The sequence below is a fragment of the Anomaloglossus baeobatrachus genome, chromosome 1 (assembly GCF_048569485.1).
Source record: "Anomaloglossus baeobatrachus isolate aAnoBae1 chromosome 1, aAnoBae1.hap1, whole genome shotgun sequence".
NCBI lineage: Eukaryota > Metazoa > Chordata > Amphibia > Anura > Aromobatidae > Anomaloglossus > Anomaloglossus baeobatrachus.
This window is the reverse complement of record NC_134353.1, coordinates 704,527,918-704,550,794: the sequence shown is the minus strand read 5'-3', so window position 1 is coordinate 704,550,794 and position 22,877 is coordinate 704,527,918. Positions and strand designations below refer to the sequence as shown.

Below are 22,877 nucleotides of genomic sequence, written 5' to 3'. Positions count from 1 at the left end.
ATCCCATATTCCAGATGTGGCCTTACAAGTGATTTATAGAGGGGTAACAATACGTTGGGATCACGGGATCTAATCTCTCTTTTTATACACCCTAGAATCTTGTTTGCTTTTGCAGCTGCTGCTTGACATTGAGTGCTGCTGCTCAGCTTATTTGTAATGAGAATACCCAAGTCCTTCTCCTGTTCTGTAGTCCCGAGTTTACTTCCATTTAATGTATACGCAGTTATAGGATTACTCCGTCCTAGGTGCATTACTTTACATTTATCAACATTAAATCTCATTTGCCAAGTATCTGCCCATTCTGACATCTTATCCAGATCTTTTTGTAATATTATACTATCAAGTTCAGTTTTTAATATCCTACATAGTTTGGTGTCATCAGCAAAGACTGACACTTTACTATCAATCCCATCCACAAGGTCATTAATAAAGAGATTAAAAAGAATTGGTCCTAGCACAGATCCCTGTTGCACCCCACTGCTGACTATAGCCCATTTAGAGAATGTTCCATTTATGACTACTCTTTGTTTCCTATCTTTTAGCCAATTCCTTACCCAGTTGCATATAGTTTCCCCTAGTCCTTGCTTCTGGAGCTTTAGTGCAAGGCTATTACGTGGTACAGTATCAAATGCCTTTGCAAAGTCCAAATAAATCACATCAGCTGCATTACCAATATCCAGGTTTGCACTTACCCCCTCATAGAACCCCAACAGATTGGTTAGACACGATTTATCTTTCATGAATCCATGCTGTCTGTCAGTTATTATATTATTTTCTGCAACATATTTTTGCATGTCATCCCTTAAAATGCCCTCAAAAACTTTGCATACTACTGATGTCAGGCTTACTGGACGGTAGTTGCCTGGATCTACCCTATTACCTTTCTTAAATATCGGTACCACATCAGCAATCCTCCAATCCTGAGGCACCAACCCTGTTACAAGCGAGTCTAAAAAGATAAGATACAGCGGTCTGTCAATTACGGAGCTCAATTCCCTCAATATTCGTGGATGAATGCCATCTGGCCCTGGGGATTTGTCAATGTTTAATTTACTCAGACGTAGGCGTACTTCTTCTTGTGTCAAATTAATTATATCGAGTGGTGAACTTTGATTTTTCACTTGTTGAATGATGCCTGGTACAGTCAGTTCCTTGGTGAACACAGAAGAGAAATGCCTATTTAATATCTCAGTCTTTTGTTTGTCCTCCATAACTAACTTGTTATTATATTTTAAGGGCCAATACTATCCTTTGTTTTCCTTTTGGCATTAATGTATTTATAAAAGATTTTGGGATTTATTTTAATGTCATTGGCGATTTTTGTTTCAGTAGCTAGTTTTGCTTGTTTGATTTATTTTTTGCATTGCCTATTGATATCTTTATACTCCTGAAATGCTATTTCTGTATTCTCAGCCTTCAAGATTTTAAACGCCCTTTGTTTTTGTTTTATTATACTTTTAACAGTCTTATTTATCCATAGTGGTTTCTTTTTATTCCGGGACGTTTTATTACCAGAGGGTATAAGTTTTTTACAGGACTCTAGCAGTATATCCTTAAACTTTCCCCATTTATGTTCAGTATCCCCAGTTACCATGACTTTGTCCCAATCTACACATTTAAGCTCTTCTCGTAATTTGTTGAAATCAGCTTTCCTAAAATTCCAGGTTTTAGCATTTCCCCTTTGAAATGTTTTATTGAATATTACGTTGAAGCTTACCATATTATGATCGCTGGTGCCCAAGTGCTCCCGGACCTGTAGATCTGAAATTGTATCCAGTCTATTTGACAGGACCAAATCTAGCAAATTATCTCCCCTCGTCGGTTCATCTACCATCTGAGAGAGGTAATTGTCTTGAATGGTAGATAAGAATTTACAGCTTTTAGCACAACCAGAAGATTCTATGTCCCACTGTATGTCTGAATAGTTGAAATCCCCCATAATAAGAACCCGATTATTATTATTAGCTGCCTTTTCAATCTGTTCCAGCATTTCACCCTCTATTTGTTCAGGTATGTTAGGAGGCTTATAGCAAACTCCAATTAGCATTTTTCCATTATTCCCCTCCCCATGTACATTTACCCATACTGACTCTACATTGTTGCAGTTCCCCCCAATGTCATCATTCAACACAGGTTTTAGGTTAGATTTGATAAATATACACACCCCACCACCTTTTTTGTCTTTCCTGTCCCTCCTAAATGTACTATAACCCTGTATGTTTGTCACCCAGTCATGGCTTTCATCCAGCCAGGTTTCCGTAATGCCGACCACATCATAATCCATGGTTGACATAAGAGTCTCCAATTCATTCATTTTGTTTGCAAGACTTCTTGCATTTGCCAGTACACATTTAATCCTATTAACACCTTTATTACTCCTAGCCTCCCTAAGTTCCTTGCATGTCCCATCCCCCCTAATCCTTCATTGACCCCTACCATCTCACTGTCTCTATCTGCTCTATCTATCCCCTTTTTTGCTCCACTACCCTCCCTCCCCCCAGATCCTAGTTTAAAAGCTCCTCCATCCGTCTGACCATTTTCTCCCCCAGCACAGCTGCACCTTCCCCATTGAGGTGCAGCCCGTCCCTACCGTAGAGCCTGTAGCCGACTGAGAAGTCAGCCCAGTTCTCCATGAACCCGAACCCTTCCTTCCTGCACCAATTTCTAAGCCACGTATTTATCTCCCTAAGCTCCCGCTGTCTTTCTAGTGACGCTCGTGGCACCGGTAGTATTTCTGAAAACACCACCTTGGAGGTCCTGGACTTCAGCTTCTCTCCTAGTTCCCTGTAATCATTTTTAAGGACCTTCCACCTGCCTCTAACTTTGTCATTAGTACCAATGTGCACCATGACCGCTGGGTTTTCCCCAGCCCCACCCAGCAATCTGTCTATCCGATCCGCAATATGCCGAACCCGAGCACCCGGCAGACAACACACTGTTCGGCATTCACGGTCTCGGCGACAGATGACCCTGTCTGTCCGCCTAAGTATAGAGTCCCCTACCACTAACATCTGTCTGGGCTTTGCTGCACTCCTATTTCCCTCCTTCCTACAGCAGTAGTTTTCCTGGTTGCTAGGAGCAACGTCCTGCTGTAGTGACCCTAGTCCAGGCCCTTCTTTCCTAATATCAGCCAAACAGGCATATTTACTAGGTTGTGCCAGGTCAGGTCTAGGCTCCCTGACACTTTTCCCCCTACCTCTTCTTCTAACTGTTACCCAGCTACCTACCTCTGGGTCCTGATCTTCTCCACCTCCACCCTCCTCCATATCACTGGCCCCAGCTAGAGAAAGGTCAGTGAGCTCTAAACTCCTCTCCAGGTTTGCAATGCCCCTGAGTGTTGCAAGCTGCTTATTTAGATCAGTTACCTTGGCTTCCAAATACGCAACATGCTTGCATCGAGTGCAGACATATTCACCCTCGAACGGCTGCTCAAGGCATGCATACATCTGACAAGATACACACTTGGTAGCATTGTCCATGGAGCACCTATTAAATGGGGATAAACGTTAAAGTAGAAAAACAAGAGAAAAAAAAAAAATGGGAACGTATAAAGATAAATTCAAACTATGTTCTTGTGTCAAACTATGTAATTGTGTTGAAACTATGCCACACTTATCTTCAAATCCTGCACCTTTGCTTCAGTACCTCGCACGCTCAGCACCTCGCTTGCTCTGGCTGGTTTATATAGTTCTACAGGACTTCCAGAAGCTGCCAGAAGCTTCTAGAAACAGGTGTGACTAATGCTACTGATTAAATCCCAAGACAAACTTTTTTTTTTTTTGCTTTTTTAACAGTATCACAGACAAACAGACAAACAATTCCCTAATGAAATTAAACAATTACAATTATCACCACTATGTAATTGTGTTGAAACTATGCCACACTTATCTTCAAATCCTGCACACTTTGCTTCAGTACCTCGCACGCTCAGCACCTCGCTTGCTCTGGCTGGTTTATATAGTTCTACAGGACTTCCAGAAGCTGCCAGAAGCTTCTAGAAACAGGTGTGACTAATGCTACTGATTAAATCCCAAGACAAACTTTTTTTTTTTGCTTTTTTAACAGTATCACAGACAAACAATTCCCTAATGAAATTAAACAATTACAGTTATCACCACTATGTAATTGTGTTGAGACTATGCCACACTTATCTTCAAATCCTGCACACTTTGCTTCAGTACCTCGCACTATGAATCTTGAATAGTGGTCTACAATGGTCAGGGTGTAGGTGTACCCACTTCGGCTAGGGGTGAGCTTCACGTGGTCGAGGGCGACCAGCTCCAGCGGTTGAGGAGGAAAGTATGCGAGGGCTCATACTGTATATAGGGGCTATATGGAGGTTCATCCTGTATATAGAGGGCTGTATATGGGCACATATTGTATATAGGGGACTATGTGGAGACTCACATTGTATATAAAAGGGCTATGTGGGGGCTCACAATGGCCATATGGAGTCTATGCGAGGGTTCACACTGTATCTAGGGAGACTATGTGAGGGCTCATACTGTCTCTAAGGAGCTATGTGAAGGCTCATAGTTTATATAGGGGCTATATGAGAGTTCATACTGTATGTAGGGGCTATGTAAGAGCTCATACTGTATGTAGGGAGACTATGTGAGGGGTTCATACTGTATATAGGGGGCTATGTGTGGGCTCATACTGTTTTAGTGGCTATGTAAAAGCTCATACTTTTTAAAGAGAGGCTATGTGAGGGCTCATGCTGTGTATAGGGGCTGTATATAATATACAGATGCTATGTTAGGGCTCATATAGTATATAGGGAGCTATGTGTTGGGTCATACTGTATATGGGTGGTTATGTAAGAGCTCACCTTGTACATAGAAAGTTATGTATTGGGTCATACTATATATAGGGGTTATGTGGGCGGTCAAGCTGTATATATTGGGTGCTGTGTGTGGACTCATACTGTAAATAGGAGGTTGTACGTGGGCTTATACGGTATATAGGTGTGTGTCATCATTCTTAATTCTGTTCAATATTAAGTGATACAATTATTATTAATATAAAATAATAACTATAATTATTATAGCCTATTTGTTCGGCTCTCCACTCCAGTCATGGTCTCTTATGTGGCCCCTCGGAAAATTAATTGCCCACCCTTACTTTATTATATATAGAACTATCGCTCTTTTCCATCTACCGATGTGCACCAGAGAACTTCTTCGTTTCTATTCTTCTGGTGAACGTCTTATCAGAGGATCTGGCATCCATTGTCTACATCGTGGATTGAAACCATTATACACAATGTAGTGCGCTTCTTACTTTTTGTTTTGATGTTTGAAATAGAGACCCCACATCTGGGAAAGTGTGTGTGTGAGGGTGATGGTGGGGAGGGGGGTCAGCATAGACAAGAGTGCTTTCAACTACCAGGGCTAAATTTCAGTCCTAGTCTGGCCTTGATGGTATAGACCTAGGCTCCCCAGTCCATAATTCAGTGGAACCTAAAGTGGCGTGTGCTGTCTCTACAACAGCCACTGCATAAATTTAACATAAATTTAAGCTTTGTATCTGGGGACACCCGGAAACAGCCACAAAACTACACGTGAATGTGTGCTGTGCATAAACTTTTTTGACAGGAAATTGTAATTACTGGCTAGGCATATTAGATGTACACAATACAAAGTTTTCATTCGTAGCCCATGATAATAATAATGTTTTTTTAAAGCTCTGTTTATCATAATTGCATCTCTTATTGTTCTTCTCCTGATATAGTTGCATCATCAGCACTGTGCACCACATGTAGCTCTTCTTTCTCTGCCGTTTATGTCATATTATTAAATTGCCATGCAACTGAAGGTAACTTTTGGGTGCATATCTTTAATCCCTGCCTAACTGTTCCTGCATCTAGTAGCATAGATAGAGGGATCTTTAGAAAAAGTGTTTATGAGATGCTAATTAGGGTTGTGACTAGTTGCAGGGGCTAGTCTGCCCACTTAGTATGTTATCACGCCCCTGTGGACGTGCTAATGTGTCGCCCAGGGCTATGGGGTACTCGGTCCTGGGCAATGTATTGCTGGGGAGATGTCACTGGGTGGCCGTTGCCCGCTTCCGTGATCCTGGAAACGCTATTAAAAGGGGTGTATTTACATGGGAGATTAGGTAAAAGTTTATATCGCGACGCCACTTGCGGGTTGCGGCTATTTAGTGAAGCCACCACTGCACAGTTCTCACTACTGGGGCTGGTGTTCGTGGCAGCCTGGATGTTGGGCCCTCCGCAAGTAGGGCCAGACCCCAGAGGATACATGATGTTGATGGGTGCAGAAAGAAGGTAGGCCACACATGGGGTTGCAGTGTAATTGCTTCCTTTAGTCACAGTAAGATGGAAACTGGTCACCTGAGGAAGGCTGGTCTTGACTGCTGGTCCCCTTGGTCCCAGTGCCAGTGTAGTGACCTGGTGGCTTCTTTCCCCTGCACCTGTCTCTGGTTCGTGGATCCCCGTGGCTTGGAGCGTCTGGGGGTCCCCTCCTCGTGGTCTCTCAACTTTAGTCTGTATGACAGTAGCATGAACCCTGTGGGGTCGGTTTCTCTAGTCCGGTTCACCAGTTCTTCCGTTGCTACGGTGTCCTGAACTTCAAGGTCAGTGAAGTCCTGGATGGTTCCCTCACTGTGCAGATTTTATCAGGTCTGCCTGGAGCGTTTGCCTGACCTAGGATTCTGTACCCCATTGGTGCTATGGTTCCAGGAGTACTTCACCATACTCCACCGGCAACCACACGCCTGGGCCCTCAGGTCACCGTCACACTCCTGTCAGTGTCAACGTACAGCTCCTCTCTCTGTCACCGACTAAATACTCTAACTCTCTCTCCTCTGTCTGTCCCCTCCCACCTGGTCATTCAGTGGACTGGATCGGTTCTACCCCTAGGTGGCCATCCATTGGGTCCAACCCTAGTCTAACACCAGTCTTTGGGGAAATTGGGGAAAAACAGGGATTAAATGGAATGTTTTGTTGTTACCGGCACAGGTCTTCTAAGTACATGGGGGTAGGCCCTACATCCTGGTGGGGATGCAGTACCTTGATGGGGCTTCAGGGGCGCTACACTAACATGCTATTCAATGCCCAGCGTTGCATCTATTTATGTGTGTATTTTCTGGGACTGTTAGGTAGAGATTATAGATATGTATTCACAACTGATTATGGTTCTGGATGGCCAGGGGACCTTAAAGTTTCCCTTGACGAGCTATAGACTGGACAGAGGAGTACATGAGAATCTGCCTCCAGAGCAGAGTATATTAAATGAGAGGGGGCAATACCTGTGTGAGACATGTAATGGCTGACACTTTTGCTTTCGTAATCACATTCAGCTCTGCAGTGAGATGAGAACTAACATAGTGCAGTAGAAGAGAACTTTGTCTCAATACAAACATTTGCAACACTTGTCACTCATAGTGCTATCAGCTCTGTTGCAGAGCTGTGCCTGATTAAAACTAATACAGTACAGCAGAGTTAAACCTTGTCTCATTACAAACACAAGTACATTTACAGTTGTCTTCTCACAGAGCTATCAGCTCAGCTCTACTGCCCTTTCCTCACATGCCTGTTAGATGGAAGTTGAAGTACCGTCAGAGGACAAGTGTCGCTGCAAATGTTTTTGTGATGAGACTGTAAACCACTTAGTGGTGAGCCCGCACTATCCTGACCCCTCACCTGGCAGGGACTCCAGCACATTCACCTTGCCGGCCGCTCAGTGGTGGCTGCTTCGTCCCTGGTGCATGCCACCATCTGCCAGGACCTGCGCACACCGCAAAGGCCTCCTGGGAGTGCTCTTAGGGCATATGTGCACACCTTTTCTTAAATGGTCTGTACTGACTAGCCCGGAAGAACCTCAGCCTTTGGCCAAGCCTGCTATACTGGCCACTGCTGCATCGTACTACATCGGCCGAGCTTGCAACATCAGCCATCCCGGCTGCATCTGCCTCATCAGTCTGTATCCCTAGCCCTGTCGCAGAACCAGTCTCCCTGTGTGGCACCTGGTTTCTACCTGTAACACAACACCCTCTCCATCAGAGTTTCGGGTGAATACCTGGTTAGAAACCATAGTCAAGACCCTCAGGTCATCTGAGTGCTGCGGCGCAGTGGGTCCACCCCCCGCTTACACCCGCGAGCATTACAGTGACAATGTTAACTTTTGTTATACCATGTTACCTCTGCTGTAACGGTGTTAGTTCTGATCTCACTGTAGAACTGTGTGTGATTATGAGAACAAAGTGTCAGTCATCAGGGCCAGGGCAAGTGCTGGGCCCTGGACCGCTGGGGGGGCCCACTCACCGTCGAAAGTCCTGGTGACGTACTCTGCAGTCCATGGGCCAATTTCCGGGCACCACAGTGATCGGGCTGGCAGCTGCACTTTCCTGGCTGCTGGCCTTTTAAATATGTACTTGTACGCAGCGTTCACTGCTGAACGCTGCATGCAGACGTATTAAAGTTCATCTGTGAGCGGAGCTAACATGTGGTGTGCTCCCGTTCCACAGATGAAGAGAGAGGAGCTGCTGCGCTGCCAGTTTCATGCCAGTGTCGAGCTGTGTGCCCCCCCACCCCAGTGCTGTAGACCCCCCAGAGCTGTATACCCCCCCAAGACTGTTTGTCCCTAAGCCCCAGTGCTACATAACATCCAGAGCTGTATGTCTTCCACCCCAGTGCTGTATATCCCCCAAAGCTGTTTGCCCCCACCCCAGTGCTGTATACCCCCAAAGCTGTATGTCACTCACCCCAGGACCCGAGAGCTTGCTGCCACTTCGAATGTAAGGGGATATTTACAGGGGAAGAATGTTCGTGACACCACCTACGGGTTGCGGTAAAGGGGAGTACTTCCGCTGCTGATGGGAGTACCGGGGCAGATGGTGTGGGGCAGCCACTTGGGGACAGTTCATACAGAGACTATCCTCCACAGGCTAATTATCAGGTTGCTTGAAGCTATTCCCCGATCTAGGGTCCTGTACCCCACCATGCTCGGTACCGGTAAGGTGGCTGGGCTTTCTGGTGCCAACATTGCTCCTAGACTATGTCTGTTACACTCCTGTCCAGTGCTCCTGGTCCTCGACTCCTGTGGTCCCGGACCACTGTTTGCGACCCAACCTATCGCCTCTCTGGGAGCTCCAAATCCCCTGCTCCTCACTCTTTGAGGGCTAACTGTTATGATTAAGGGACTGAGGAGGAACACAAAATGCAGAATCCCAAATAGTAACAGAGTGGCTGGAACCTTAACGGATTGCAGACCTAATCCTGAAACACAACTAGAAGTAGCCGTGGGACGAGCCTACAATGACCTAGTCGTCTTGACACAGCCAGATAACTAAATATTCTCACAGATAGAAATACAAGAAAGCTAATCTGCCTTGGAGCAGTCCCCAAAGATAGATAGACAGCCCCCCACATGTAAAGGCTACGGTAATATAGAAAAACACAATACAAAGCCAGAACAGACAGATTCAGCAAAGGTGAGGCCAAAACTATCTTTATAGAAAAGGATAGGAAGGACCACTATCTGCAACGATAAAAAACCCCTAATAAATACCAGCACTTCTGATATGGAAAAATCCTGAGGTCACACAACCTCTCCCCCACTCAAATGTTACTGGGATCCAAAAACACTAATACAGATGATGGACTGAATTAATACCAAGCATGACAAACACAATACCTTGCAGAATCATGGAGCCAAGTATACAGACACTACCAGTAGGGAATGATCCCATTCCACCAAGAACTCCACACAGACAAAATAGGAATCAAGCATTAGTATTAAGCAGAAAAAAAACAACAAGAAAGTGAAAAACAAATAGCAGAGGTACAAAGACCACTTATCTGAGAGGAGTTCTGGCTGTGAGCAGGGCTGGTTACAGATTGTCCTTAACACACAGGAGACCATTGAGCACCGGCAAGTAACAAGAGAAAACTACTCAGTTATATAGTCCCAGTCTGACCCTGATTGCTAGTCCTCTGCACGTGTGTGATTTTCATTCCACAAATCAACTGTACCACCAGCACTGACCACAAGAGGGAGCCCCAAACTGGAAAACGTATTCACAACAGCTAACACTGAACTCCTCTTCTCTCCCAGCTCCCCAGGAGCTGCCACTTCAGCTCCTCTCTCACTGAGAGCTGACACTGAACTGACTATGTCCCTCCCACCAGTCTGCCTGAGTCCTAGGTGGGTGTCTGTGCTCCAACTTGACCAACCCACTGGTGTGTCTGTCCAGCCCTGGTGTGAGGTGTGGTTGGGATTTGTAGTGGGGATGTCAGTGACACTGTTGATGGGAACCTGGAACCATGGGGGGTACGCCCTGCACCCTGAGTGATAAGATACAGTTCCCTGTAGCACCCTGATGTGTTCAGGGGTGCCACAAATCCCCATCGGGATGCAAGGCCTACCCCTAGGGACCCGTAAACTCAGTGCCGGTACCAAACAAACACTACACAATCCCAGTTTTTCCCCAACATTCCCCCACAAAATGGTACCCAGCTAAGGTCGGACAAATGGATTGCCGCCTAGAGGTAGAGCCAGTCCAATCCACTAGTTGACCAGGTGGGAGAGGCGGACTGTGGGAGACAGAGAAGGAGACAGTAGTAAGACAGTGAGAATGAAGGAGTGACGGTAGAGGTGAAGAGACTGACTGTCCGGTAGTGAACAGTAACCTGGTGCCCAGGAGGGTAGTTGCCGGTGGAGTGTGGTGGAGTACTCCCAAAACTACACACCGACGGGGTACAGGACCCTAGGACAAGCAGAAGCTCCATCCAGGCTTGTTAACACCTGCACAGCAAGGGGACCATCAAGGACCTTGCTGACCCTAAGAATCCGAAGACTCACTAGCAACGGGAGAACCGGGGACAGGACCAGAGACGCCAACCCCACAGGGTTCACGCTACCGTCAGACGGACAGCAGTGGAACAACACCACCAGACGGGGACCCCCAGTTGCTCTATGCCACGGGGGCCCACTAACCAGAGACAGGTGCAGAGGAAGAAGGCAACAGATTACTAACTGGCACTGGGTACAAGGGAGCCTGTAGGTGAAACCAACCGTCCTCGGGTAACCAGTTACCACTGACCAACAGTGAGTAAAAACCAGTTGCACTGACCTCTTCTGTGGAATCCCTTCTTCCATCACCCGTCACAACACCTACCCTCTGAGGCCCGGCCCTGCTTGCGGAGGGCCTACCATCCAGGCTGCCATTAACACCAGCCCCAGCAGTGGACATTGTGTAGCGGCGGCTCCATCCCCATAGCCGCAACACCGCAAGTGGCGTCACAAGTGAACATTATTCTAATCCCCTGTAAATACACCCGCATTACCAAAAGGGCCCAGGGCACGGAACCGGGCTCTGGCCATGTACCGCCCTGAGAGGGCTCGGCCGCTCCGCTGCTCGGACCGAGCCGCTCGGGGTCCGGGCTCGGGTTGTCGGTGGCTTGAGCGTCTCCGGACCGGGGGCTACGTCACTCTGTTAAGGTGAAGCAGTGGGGGTGGTGGGGTACGGTGGGTGTCGGGTGAGCCATGACGCCACCCACGGTTTGTGGAGACGGGATGCACCACCGCTGTGGCAGGAGTGGAGAGTATTCCCGGGATCGGTGTTGGTGGCGCAGCCTCCGTGTTAACCCCTCCGTGGATAGGGGCGGTGCATCCCGGGGCCCGATGGGGAAGGTGATGGCGATGTGGTGCAGGGGGCCGCGCTGCGGTGCGGTGCCCGGATGGCACTGGTGTTCTCACGATTAATCACACTCAGAGTCACTGGTAATCCAAAGTTCAAGGATGGTCAGTGCCCGTGGCCGGCTGCTGATGTCCCCGGTGAGGTTGGTGATGGTCCCTCTTCCCTGCACCTCTGGTCTTGGTGTTCGGCTCCCCTGCCTGGGCAGTGGTAGCCCGCTCCTCGGCGTTCAGCTGCCGGAGGAGCCCTCTGTTGCCCGCAGGCGCTGGCCCGTCAGGTGGTTGGCCTTTGGCAATGGCGCTCACCCGGTCTCGGTGGGCTTTTGCCTTCTTTCGGGTCTTGGGGTGAGAATGAACCCGTGAGGTCCAGACTGCAATCAGTTAATTTGCCTACACTCAGTGGTTTCCAAGCTAGGACGGGGTCTGAGTACCCGGGGTCTGGTGCTCCGGTAAATGGTTGACTCCCCGGTTCAGGTCCGGCGGGCTCCAACCCTGCCCGGTCCCTACGGTTCCGCCGGTCGTACACCGGTACTCCTGCAGGCGGCCACCACCGTCTGCCTGCCTGACGTCACAAGGGTCCCCGGCTCCTACTCGGGTCCCTGATAGCTCTACTCCTCTACACCTCCTGTCACTGTCACTCTACAACTCAATCTGTTTGTATTTCCTACCTCAGGACAGTAGTCTCCTCGGTGGGCGTGTCTTTCTGCCTGACTCCGCCCACCTGGTGTGCCCTACTTGCCCTGAGGGAGGCATCAGGTCTCCCTTTTGGGTGACTGTTGTGTCCTCACTAGGGGTGGGGGGTGTGTGTGGTGTTGGTGGTGTTGTTACCTGTGACCCCTGGGGGTCCAGGGCGTCACAGCCACCAGAGTGACATTCCCAGATATACACCGCCCGGGACCGAGTACCCCATATCCTTGGGCGACACATATAAAGCAGTGTCAGTGTGCACTGTGCGTGGCCCTATCTGTTAGTGATGGCCACCAATCAGTGTGGCATAGCCACATGCCTGGGAGGAGCTGGATGGAGACAAGTGTGGGAGGTGAAGAGGCTGCTGTAAGCTTCCCCATATTAATAATATCTCTAATGTGTTTGTGTGTATGATGTGTGTATATATGTACAAGTGCATCTGAATTCCATACAAAAAGGGAAACATATATATTATATAGAGTCATTAAAAACAGAGTGATCTATTTCAAGAGTTTATTTCTGTTTATGTTGATGATTATGGCTTACAGCCAATAAAAACTCAAAAGTCATTATCTCATAAAATTATAATAATTACCACAAAACACCTGCAAAAGTTTCCTAAGCATTTAAAAAGGTCCTTTAGTCTGGTTTAGTAGGCTACACAATTATGGGAAAGACTGCTGACTTGACAGATGTCCAGAAAGCAATCATTGACACACTTGACAAGGAGGGTAAGCCACAAAAGGTCATTGCTAAAGGAGCTGGCTGTTCAGAGTGCTGTATCCAAGCATATTAATGGAAAGTTGAGTGGAAGGAAAAAGTGTGGTAGAAAAAGGTGTGCAAACAACCGGGATAACAGCAGCCTTGATAGGATTGTTAAGAAAAAGCCATTCAAAAATTTGGGGGAGATTCACAAGGAGTGGACTGCTGCTGGAGTCAGTGCTTCAAGAGCCACCACACACAGACGTATCCAGGACATGGGCTACAACTGTCGCATTCCTTGTGTCAAGCCACTCATGACCAATAGACAACTCTGGAAGTGTCTTACCTGGCCCAAGGAGAAAAAAACTGGACTGTTGCTCAGTGGTCCAAGGTGTTGTTTTCAGATGAAAGTAAATTTTGTATTTCATTTGGAAATCAAGGTCCCAGAGTCTGGAGGAAGAGTGGAGAGTCCACAATCCAAGCTGCTTGAGGTCTAGTGTGCAGTTTCCACAATCAGTGATGGTTTGGGGAGCCATGTCATCTGCTGGTGTAGGTCCACTGTATTTTATCAAGACCAATTTTACAGCACTTCATGCTTCCCTCTGCTGACAAGTTTTTTGGAGATGGAAATTTTGTTTTCCAGGGGGACTTGGCACCTGTCCACACTTCCAAAAGTACCAATACCTGGTTTAATAACCACAGTATCACTATGCTTGATTGGCCGGCAAACTCGCCTGACCTAAACTCCACAGAGAATCTATGGGGTATTGTCAAGAGGAAGATGAAACACCAGACCCAAGAATGCAAACGAGGTGAAGGCTACTATCAAAGCAACCTGGGCTTCCATAACACCTCAGCAGTGCCACAGGCTGATCGCCTCCATGCCACACCACATTGCTGCAGTAATTCATGCAAAAGGAGCCCTGACCAAGTATTGAGTGCATTTACTGTGCAGACTTTTCAGGAGGCGCCAACATTTCTGAGTTTAAAATCATTTTTCAGTTGGTCTTATATAATATTCTAATTTTCTGAGATAATGACTTTTGGGTTTTCTTTGGCTGTAAGCCATAATCATCAACATTAACAGAAATAAACACTTGAAATACATCACTCTGTTTGTAATGACTCTATATAATATACCGTATTTTTCGGACTATAAGACGCACCGGACTATAAGACGCACCCTGGTTTTAGAGGAGGAAAATAGGAAAATAAAATTTTAAGCAAAAAATGTGGTCATGACACACTGTCATGGGGCGAGGATCTGCTGCTGACACTGTTATGGGGGTAATGTCCCCAAATTCTCTACTAAGGTGCCGCATCCTGGTAATGATCCTCCCTGCCTGGTATATACAGTATATGTCCGTCATCCTGCTATATACCGTAATCCTGCCATATGGCCGCATCCTGCTATATACTGGCATGTGGCCGCATCCTGCTATATAACCCATCATGGCATATGGCCCCATCTGGTTCATAATATGCCCCCATCTGGTTCATAATATGCCCCCATCCTGCTCATATGCCCCCATCCGGCTCATAATATGCCCCCATCCGGCTCATAATATGCCCCCATCCGGCTCATAATATGCCCCCATCCGGCTCATAATATGCCCCCATCCGGCTCATAATATGCCCCCATCCGGCTCATAATATGCCCCCATCCGGCGCATAATATGCCCCCATCCGGCTCATAATATCCCCCATCCGGCTCATAATATGCCCCCATCCGGCTCATAATATGCCCCCATCCGGCGCATAATATGCCCCCATCCGGCTCATAATATGCCCCCATCCAGCTCATAATATGCCCCCATCCGGCTCATAATATGCCCCCATCCGGCGCATAATATGCCCCCATCCGGCTCATATGCCCCCATCTGGCTCATAATATGCCCCCATCTGGCTCATAATATGCCCCCATCCGGCTCATAATATGCCCCCATCTGGCTCATAATATGCCCCCATCTGGCTCATAATATGCCCCCATCCGGCTCATAATATGCCCCCGTCTGGCTCATAATATGCCCCCGTCTGGCTCATAATATGCCCCCATCTGGCTCATAATATGCCCCCATCCGGCTCATAATAATGCCCCCATCCGGCTCATAATATGCCCCCATCCGGCTCATAATATGCCCCCATCCGGCTCATAATATGCCCCCATCCTGGTGTATGGCCGCATCCTGTGGCACATAAAAAAAAATAAACGTTCATACTCACCTCACTTTACCTCACTCCCTGCAGCATCGCTCGTCCTCCCGTCTGTCAGTGGCAGCGCCGCTGATTGGAGCCGTCCCCATTACCCTGCTGGATCGCGATCATCTCCTGTGTCTGTGCCAGTGTCCCGGCGGCTGCGTGTGGACATGTGTGCACAGCGATGACGTCATCGCTGTGCGCGCCGCTAGTCTCCACTCAGCCGCCGGCACAAACACTGGAGATGATCGCGATCCAGCAGGGTAATGGGGACGGCTCCAATCAGCGGCGCTGCCGCTGACAGACGGGAGGACGAGCGATTCTGCAGGGGAACGGTGAGTACTGTACACTGATTCACTGCTCCCCGCACTGATGATGATGCACGGGGTGCAGTGAATACAGCCGCACATGATCACTCCAGGCCGTAGTTGCCAGGGGTGATCATGCGAGCCGGCTGTTTATCCCCCGCCCATCATCCCGCCCACCTGTCAGCGCCGGCTTCAGCGCTGAGGGATGATGGGTGGAGGATGGGCGTGCATATTAAATGAGCGGGTCCACGTGGTCACGGCAGGCTGCTACAGCCTGCTCATGCCCCCGATGACCCGCTCCACCGCAGCACCCACATTCCCCGCAGCCACATTCAGACCATAAGACGCACCCCCCACTTTCCCCCAACATTTGGGGGAAAAAAAGTGCGTCTTATGGTCCGAAAAATACGGTATGTGTTTCCATATTTGTATTGAATTTACTGAAATAGATTCACTTTTTGATGATATTCTAATTGTTTGAGATGCACTTGTATGTCAGTGTACATGACTGTATATACATTTGTCTGTTTATATGTGTTTTTTTTTTATTTGGTCTTTAAATAATTATATATACTTATGCCTGTATGTGTACGTATCTATGTAGATGCGCATCTGTGTGTGCATGGGGCTCACTAAGACTCTTTCACCTGGGGCCCACAAAAACCTGGAGCCGGCCCCATCAGTCATTACATGTCTCACACTGGTGACACCCGCTTTCATTTGAAATAAGCTCTGGAGACAGATTCTCAGGGAGATCAGTGTCCTGCCCAGAGATATTAACAGCTCATTTACATATACAAAAACATGGATTTCTCTGGAATAAGACATCAGCTCACAGATATCAAGGTATCATTTTATTCAGCTACTAGCTGTAGTACCCGAGCGAGATATTCGCAACTGTCTCTCTCCCAGTCTCTGTATGTGTTTCGCCGTCTGTCTGTCTCTCTATTTGTCTCTTTCCTTGTCTGTCTGTGTCTATGTCTCTGTCTGTCTGTTTCTATCTCTCTGTATTTGTATCAGTCTATCTGTCTCCATCTCTGTTTCTGTCTCTATGTGTGTGTCTGTTTGTATCTCTTTCTCCATCTGTCTCTTTCCCTGTCTGTCTCTTTCCCTGTATGTCTCTTTCCCCATCTGTCTCTTTGCCCGGCTGTCTCTTTGCCCGGCTGTCTCTTTCCAGGGCTGTCTCTTTTCAGGGCTGTCTCTTTTCAGGGCTGTCTTTTTGCCCATCTGTCTCTTTCTAGATCTGTTTCTTTCTAGGTCTGTCTCTTTGCCCATCTGTCACTTTGCCCGTCTGTCTCTTTGCCCATCTGTCTCTTTGCCCGGCTGTCTCTTTCCAGGGCTGGCTCTTTGCCCGGCTGTATCTTTGCCCATCTGTCTCTTTCCCCGTCTGTCTCTTTCCAGGGCTGTCTCTTTGCCCGGCTGTCTCTTTGCCCGTCTGTCTCTTTGCCCGTCTGTCTCCTTGCCCGGCTGTCTCTTTGCCCGGCTATCTCTTTGCCCGTCTGTCTCTTTGCCTGGCTGTCTCTCTGCTCGGCTGTCTCTTTCTGTCTCTATCTCTGTCTCTTTGCGCGTCTGTCTCTTTGCCCGGCTGTCTCTTTCCAGGGCTGTCTCTTTGCTCGGCTGTCACTTTGCCCGGCTGTCTCTTTCCGTCTCTATCTCTGTCTCTTTCCCCGTCTGTCTCTGTCTTTTTCTGTTTCTCTCTCACACCTAAGCTTTTTATAATAACAGTTTATTTTGTTCCTATAGCAACCACTGACAATTGCTATTAATAACTATAGCTCCCACCTCCATTCAGTTTAATGGGGGCAGGATTTTTGGAGAGTAATTGTAAAGCGCGGAGTTAAATTTTGCCGCTCAAGCATAGTCTATGACATTCCCTGGGTCACATGGAGTGTCTATGCAAAATTTCGTGATTGTAAATGCAAGGGTGCAGATTCCTTTAGCGGACATACAGTACAGACCAAAAGTTTGGACACACCTTCTCATCTCTAGAACAACTATTAAGAGGAGACTTTTTGCAGTAGGCCTTCATGGTAAAATAGCTGCTAGGAAACCACTGCTAAAACAGGCAACAAGCAGAAGAGACTTGTTTGGGCTAAAGAACACAAGGAATGGACATTAGACCAGTGGAAATCTGTGCTTTGGTCTGATGAGTCCAAATTTGAGATCTTTGGATCCAACCACCATGTCTTTGTAGAAAAGGTGAACGGATGGACTCTACATGGCTGGTTCCCACTGTGAAGCATGGAGGAGGAGGTGTGATGGTGTGGGGGTGCTTTGCTGGTGACACTGTTGGGGATTTATTCAAAATTGAAGGCATACTGAACCAGCATGCCTACCACAGCATCTTGCAGCAGCGTGCTATTCCATCAGGTTTGCGTTTAGTTGGACCATCATTTATTTTTCAACAGGACAATGACCCCAAACACACCTCCAGGCTGTGTAAGGGATATTTGACTAAGAAGGAGAGTGATGGGGTGCTATGCCAGATGACCTGGTCTCCACAGTCACCAGACCTGAACCCAATCAAGATGGTTTGGGGTGAGCTGAACCGCAGAGTGAAGGCAAAAGGCCCATCAAGTGCTAAGCATCTCTGGGAACTCCAAGACTGTTGGAAAACCATTTTCGGTGACTACCTCTTGAAGCTCATCAAGAGAATGTCAAGAGTGTGCAAAGTAGTAATGAAAGTGTCGCGGGCGGAGGAGGGGACGCTGCGCTCACCCACTGCTCGGGTCCGGCTGCTGCTGCTGCTCGGTGGCTCGAGTGATGGGCCGGATCCCGGGGACTCGAGCGGCGTTCCTCGCCCGTGAGTGAAAGGGGGGTGGTTGTTTGGGTTTAGGGATATTGTCCATGACGCCACCCACGGTTGGGTTGTGACACCACCGCTGCTCTGGACGGGGATCCCGGGAGCGATGACAGGAAGCAGCTTGGATGTTGTTTCTCCCCTCCGTGGGTAGGGAGTTGGTTGTCCTGGGGCCCGGTGAGGGTTAGGGATGGATGGCAGGCGGGTTACGGGGCCTGGTGAGGTGCAGGGTCGCGGGGGCAGCGCTGTGCCGCACGGCACGGTGGTACTCACTCAGTCAGTAATTCACACGGAGTCTCTGGTCAAACAAACGGCTGGATGGACGGGTCCCACGGTTGTTCTCCTCCCGGTAGGTTGGTGGTGACTGCCTTTCCCTGCACTTGTGTTGTGTGTACAGTTCCAATGGCTTCCCACCGGTAACCCGCTCCCCAGCTTGGATGGATGCTGAAGGAGCCCCTTTTTGCCCGCAAGCTCTGACCCTGGGAACTGTAGCCTTGGCGGTGACTGTGTTTCCCTTTACGGTGTGAGCTGTTGCCTTCAATCGGGTCTTGACTGCTGGGAAACCCCGGAGGTTCCCTTCGCTAACGGATTTGACCAATTTCACGGCGACTCCTAGCCTGGTCGGGGACCGTAAGCCCTGCCGGATGGTGCTGGCTTCTCTTTGCTTTCTGGTCCGGTACCGCCGGGCCACCGCCCGTCCACGGTCCGTACGGTTCGCTCCAATCGGCCTCTTCTACAGATGGTCACCACCGTCTGCCAACCTTGCTGTTCCGTCCGGGCCGCACACCCGGACATGGTCAGTCTCCTCTACTACCACTTCACTTCACTCCTCCTCGACTCCTCTCCAAAACTAAACTTCAAACTAAACTGACTCCTTTTCCCGCCTCCAGGACTGTGAACTCCTCGGTGGGCGGGACCAACCGCCTGGCCCACCCCCTGGTGTGGACATCAGCCCCTGGAGGGAGGCAACAAGGATTTTTGTGTTTGACTTCGGTGTGCCTAACCGGGGTGTGGGGTGTGTTGGTACAGTTCTGTGACGACCTGGCTTGTCCAGGGTGCCACAAAAGCAAAAGGTGGCTACTTTGAAGAACCTAGAATATAAGACATATTTTCAGTTGTTTCACACTTTTTTAAGTATTTCATTCCACATGTTTTAATTCATAGTTTTGATGCCTTCAATGTGAATCTACGATTTTCAGTCCTGAAAATAAAGAAAACTCTTTGAATGAGAAGGTGTGTCCAAACTCTTGGTCTGTACTGTACATACATACATACACACACACACACACATACACTCAGCTTTATATATTAGATTTGTGACCTATGTAGAAGACTTAGGAGAGTTGATCCTAATGACAGATTACCTTTAATGAACACATCAGAGATATAATGAATGATTAATTCTCAAACCCCTTATCCCAAATCACAGAATAACTTTTCAGATTTTGTCCAGTATTATTAATACACTTTACGATTTTACTTTTTATTTTACTTACACATATGGGAATAATTTTATCTGTTATTAACCCAGACATTTTTTTTATCATTTCAGAGAAGATGCTGAGGAGAATGAGTCATTGGTTGTGGCTATTGCTGCTGTTAATTTGTTTGCTTACAGTGGTCTCCGGATGTCCCTCTCCCTGTAGCTGTACCTCTGAAATTGTGGACTGCAGAAATAAAGACCTTACCAGCAGTACACTGCCAGCCTCTTTTCCCAGCACCACCCAGGTGATCCGTTTGGACATGAACAACCTATTATCTATTCCTAATGGTCTTCTGGACCACCTTCCAAATTTACGTGAGGTTTTTCTTAAGCATAACCCTTGGCACTGTGATTGTGATATCCTTTATCTGAGAAGTTGGCTTCAAGGACAGCAGAAGAAAGGACTGTATAGAGATGTGACTTGTGCATCGCCAGAGCCCCTTGAAGGGAGAGTTATTATGTTTCTAACAGAGGATGAACTGGTGACCACCTGTCAATACTGGTACTGCAACCTCGCTGTGATCTCCCAGCTCTGCCTCTTCATCTTTATTGTAGTACAAGGCATTCTGCTAATCTTTATCATTCTCTCCTTGCGTCGTTTCCAGAAGATTGCAAGGGAAGCAAGACGCACGGCTAAAGAACTGCAACAGAGCTCCGAAACCTATACCTATGACAACGTCCCATTATGCGACTATGATAGGACTTGAGGAAACAAGCCATTACCCAAATAGTATGAAATACAGCATAACTCCTTTAATACTGCACCTAAGGGCCTCATGAACAGTCCGATATTCGAAATAAATTGTGGAAATATCTAATCTAGAGTTTCTTGATGATCTGATAATATAAGGGTCCAAACTCTAGAAATGTAAGAGATGAAGTTTGATGGATTCTAAAGAGTGAAAATGAGCGAAAATATAATTGGATCAACAAAGAATGAGCTGCTGAGGACAAGGAAAATAATGAATAATTGATTTATAAATTGATTAAATATTAATGCAGTATCATCTAATTATGTTACCACCTTGTATTTGGGGTGCAAGATTACTGGAATTACTGCATCAAAATAACAATATACCGTATGTTTCGCATTATAAGACGCACTTTTGTTCCCCAAATTTTGGGGGAAAGTAGGGGGTGCATCTTATAATCCAAATATACGGATTATATACTGCAAGCCCAGGGGAGGTGGGGGCAGCTCTAGAGCAGTGCAGTGGGCTGAGGCAGGCTGGTGGAGGCTGCAGGAGGTAGCAGAAGATCTCCTGCTCCCGCTCATATAATATGCACTGCCGCTGTCCATCACCGTGGTGCTGAAACCGCACCGCAGTAATGGGCTGGGGGAGCGGCGCATATTATATGTGCCTACGTCCCCCTTTGATGGCACATGCCCCCCCGTGTTAGATTTGGCCCCCATGCTGCTGCCCATCCTAAAATAAAAAAGCTTTACTTACCTCCTCCAGCGCTGATCTTTCAGTGTCTCCCCGGTCTCTATGCTGCCGCTGTGATCAGGCACGTAGAGATGATGTCACTCTGCTGTGCCGATCACATGACCGGAACCGAGAAACAGGAAGTGGAGGAGCTCAGCAGCATTGGGGGAGACACGGGAGGACAGCGCTGGAGAAGGTAAGTAAAGAGTTTTTTATTTTATTATGGGCAGCAGCATGGGGGCCATATCAAACACAGGGGGACGTGTGCCATCCATAGGAGACGTGTCATCTATAGAAGACGTGTGCCATTTATAGGAGACCTGTGCCAGTTATACGGGACATGTGCCAGCTATAGGGGGCGTGTGCCAGCTATAGTGGACGTGTGCCAGCTATAGGGGATATGTGCCAGCAATAGGGGATGTGTGCCAGCACAGGGGGACGTGTGCCATAAATAGGGGACGTGTGCCATCAATAGGAGACGTGTGCCATCAATAGGGGTACGTGTGCCATCAATGAGGGACATGTGGCATCACTGGGGGACATGTGACATCACCGGGGGACGTGTGCCAGCACAAGGGGGCTATATTCAATATAAGGGGGCCATATCCAGATTAAGGGGGCTAATTTTAGCATAGGGGGCTATGAGGGACATATACCCTATATGATTTGCTAGACAGACAATGGCATTGTAAGACGGACTCCATTTAACATTAAAACATTTTTTTCTCTTTTCCTTCACCAAATTTGGGGGTGCGTCTTATAAAGCGAAAAATACGGTAGATGGTTATAGCAGTATATGTGGGTATCATCCAAGACACATAAGTAAGTATATAAAGTTGGTATAATACCCAACAATGAATTACTTTGTTACTCAGTCTTAAGATACATGGTTACAGAATGAACCTACACAAGTGGTATGCTATGTTACCATGTTACCTTCACATACTACAGTATTATAACCACAACAGTTGTATCTTTAAAGAGGTGGTTCACTACTCTGCAATAGTTGCCACATCTCTGTAAAACTGATAGGGAAGGCTTTTTCTAAATACTTTGTTCAGCCAATTCTGCCTCTGAGCGGCGCTATCACAGTCCACTCATCCCCATGAAGTGACCCCGGGTTCCGAGACCTCTGGGATCCGGTGATGTCAGGTCAACTTCCAGTTGACCTTACATCACTGAGGCGGCCACATTCTTCCTGAGTGACTGGGCTGTGGGCGGTGTTTCAAGGCTCTTCACAGCCCAGCATCACAGGCCAGCATCACTACTGCTTGTGGCATTCTAAGGTGAAGGAGCGCGCGTACGACATCCTGGGCTGTGACGCTGGGCTGTGATAAGCAATGAAATGCCGCCCACAACTCAGTCACTCAGGGAGACTGGGGCCGGGCTCAGTGGTGTCAGGTCAACAGAAAGTTGACGTGACATCACTGGATCCCAGAGGTCATGGAGCCCGGGGGGGTCACTTCATGGGGATGAGCGGACTGTGATTGCGCTGCTCAGAGGCAGAATTGGTTGAACAAGGTATTTAAAAAAGGCTTTTTCTATTAGTTTTACAAACATGTGACCACTATTGCAGAGTAGTGAACCACCCCTTTAACATGGAACATGCCAGGT

General features: G+C 47.7%; 1 protein-coding gene across 2 annotated transcripts in view; it reads left to right on the top strand.

Annotated features, from left to right (window-relative positions):
- The window catches only part of GP1BB (glycoprotein Ib platelet subunit beta), a 36,661-nt gene extending 14,313 nt beyond the window's left edge, over nt 1-22,348 (top strand). For both annotated transcript variants that reach the window (XM_075341774.1, XM_075341773.1), the window contains exon 2: nt 19,906-22,348. In XM_075341774.1, coding sequence (XP_075197889.1) covers nt 19,911-20,543 — 633 coding nt within the window. In that variant the 5' untranslated portion in view covers nt 19,906-19,910 and the 3' untranslated portion in view covers nt 20,544-22,348. The remainder of the gene's footprint in view (nt 1-19,905) is intronic.
- The last annotated feature ends 529 nt before the right edge of the window (nt 22,349-22,877 follow it).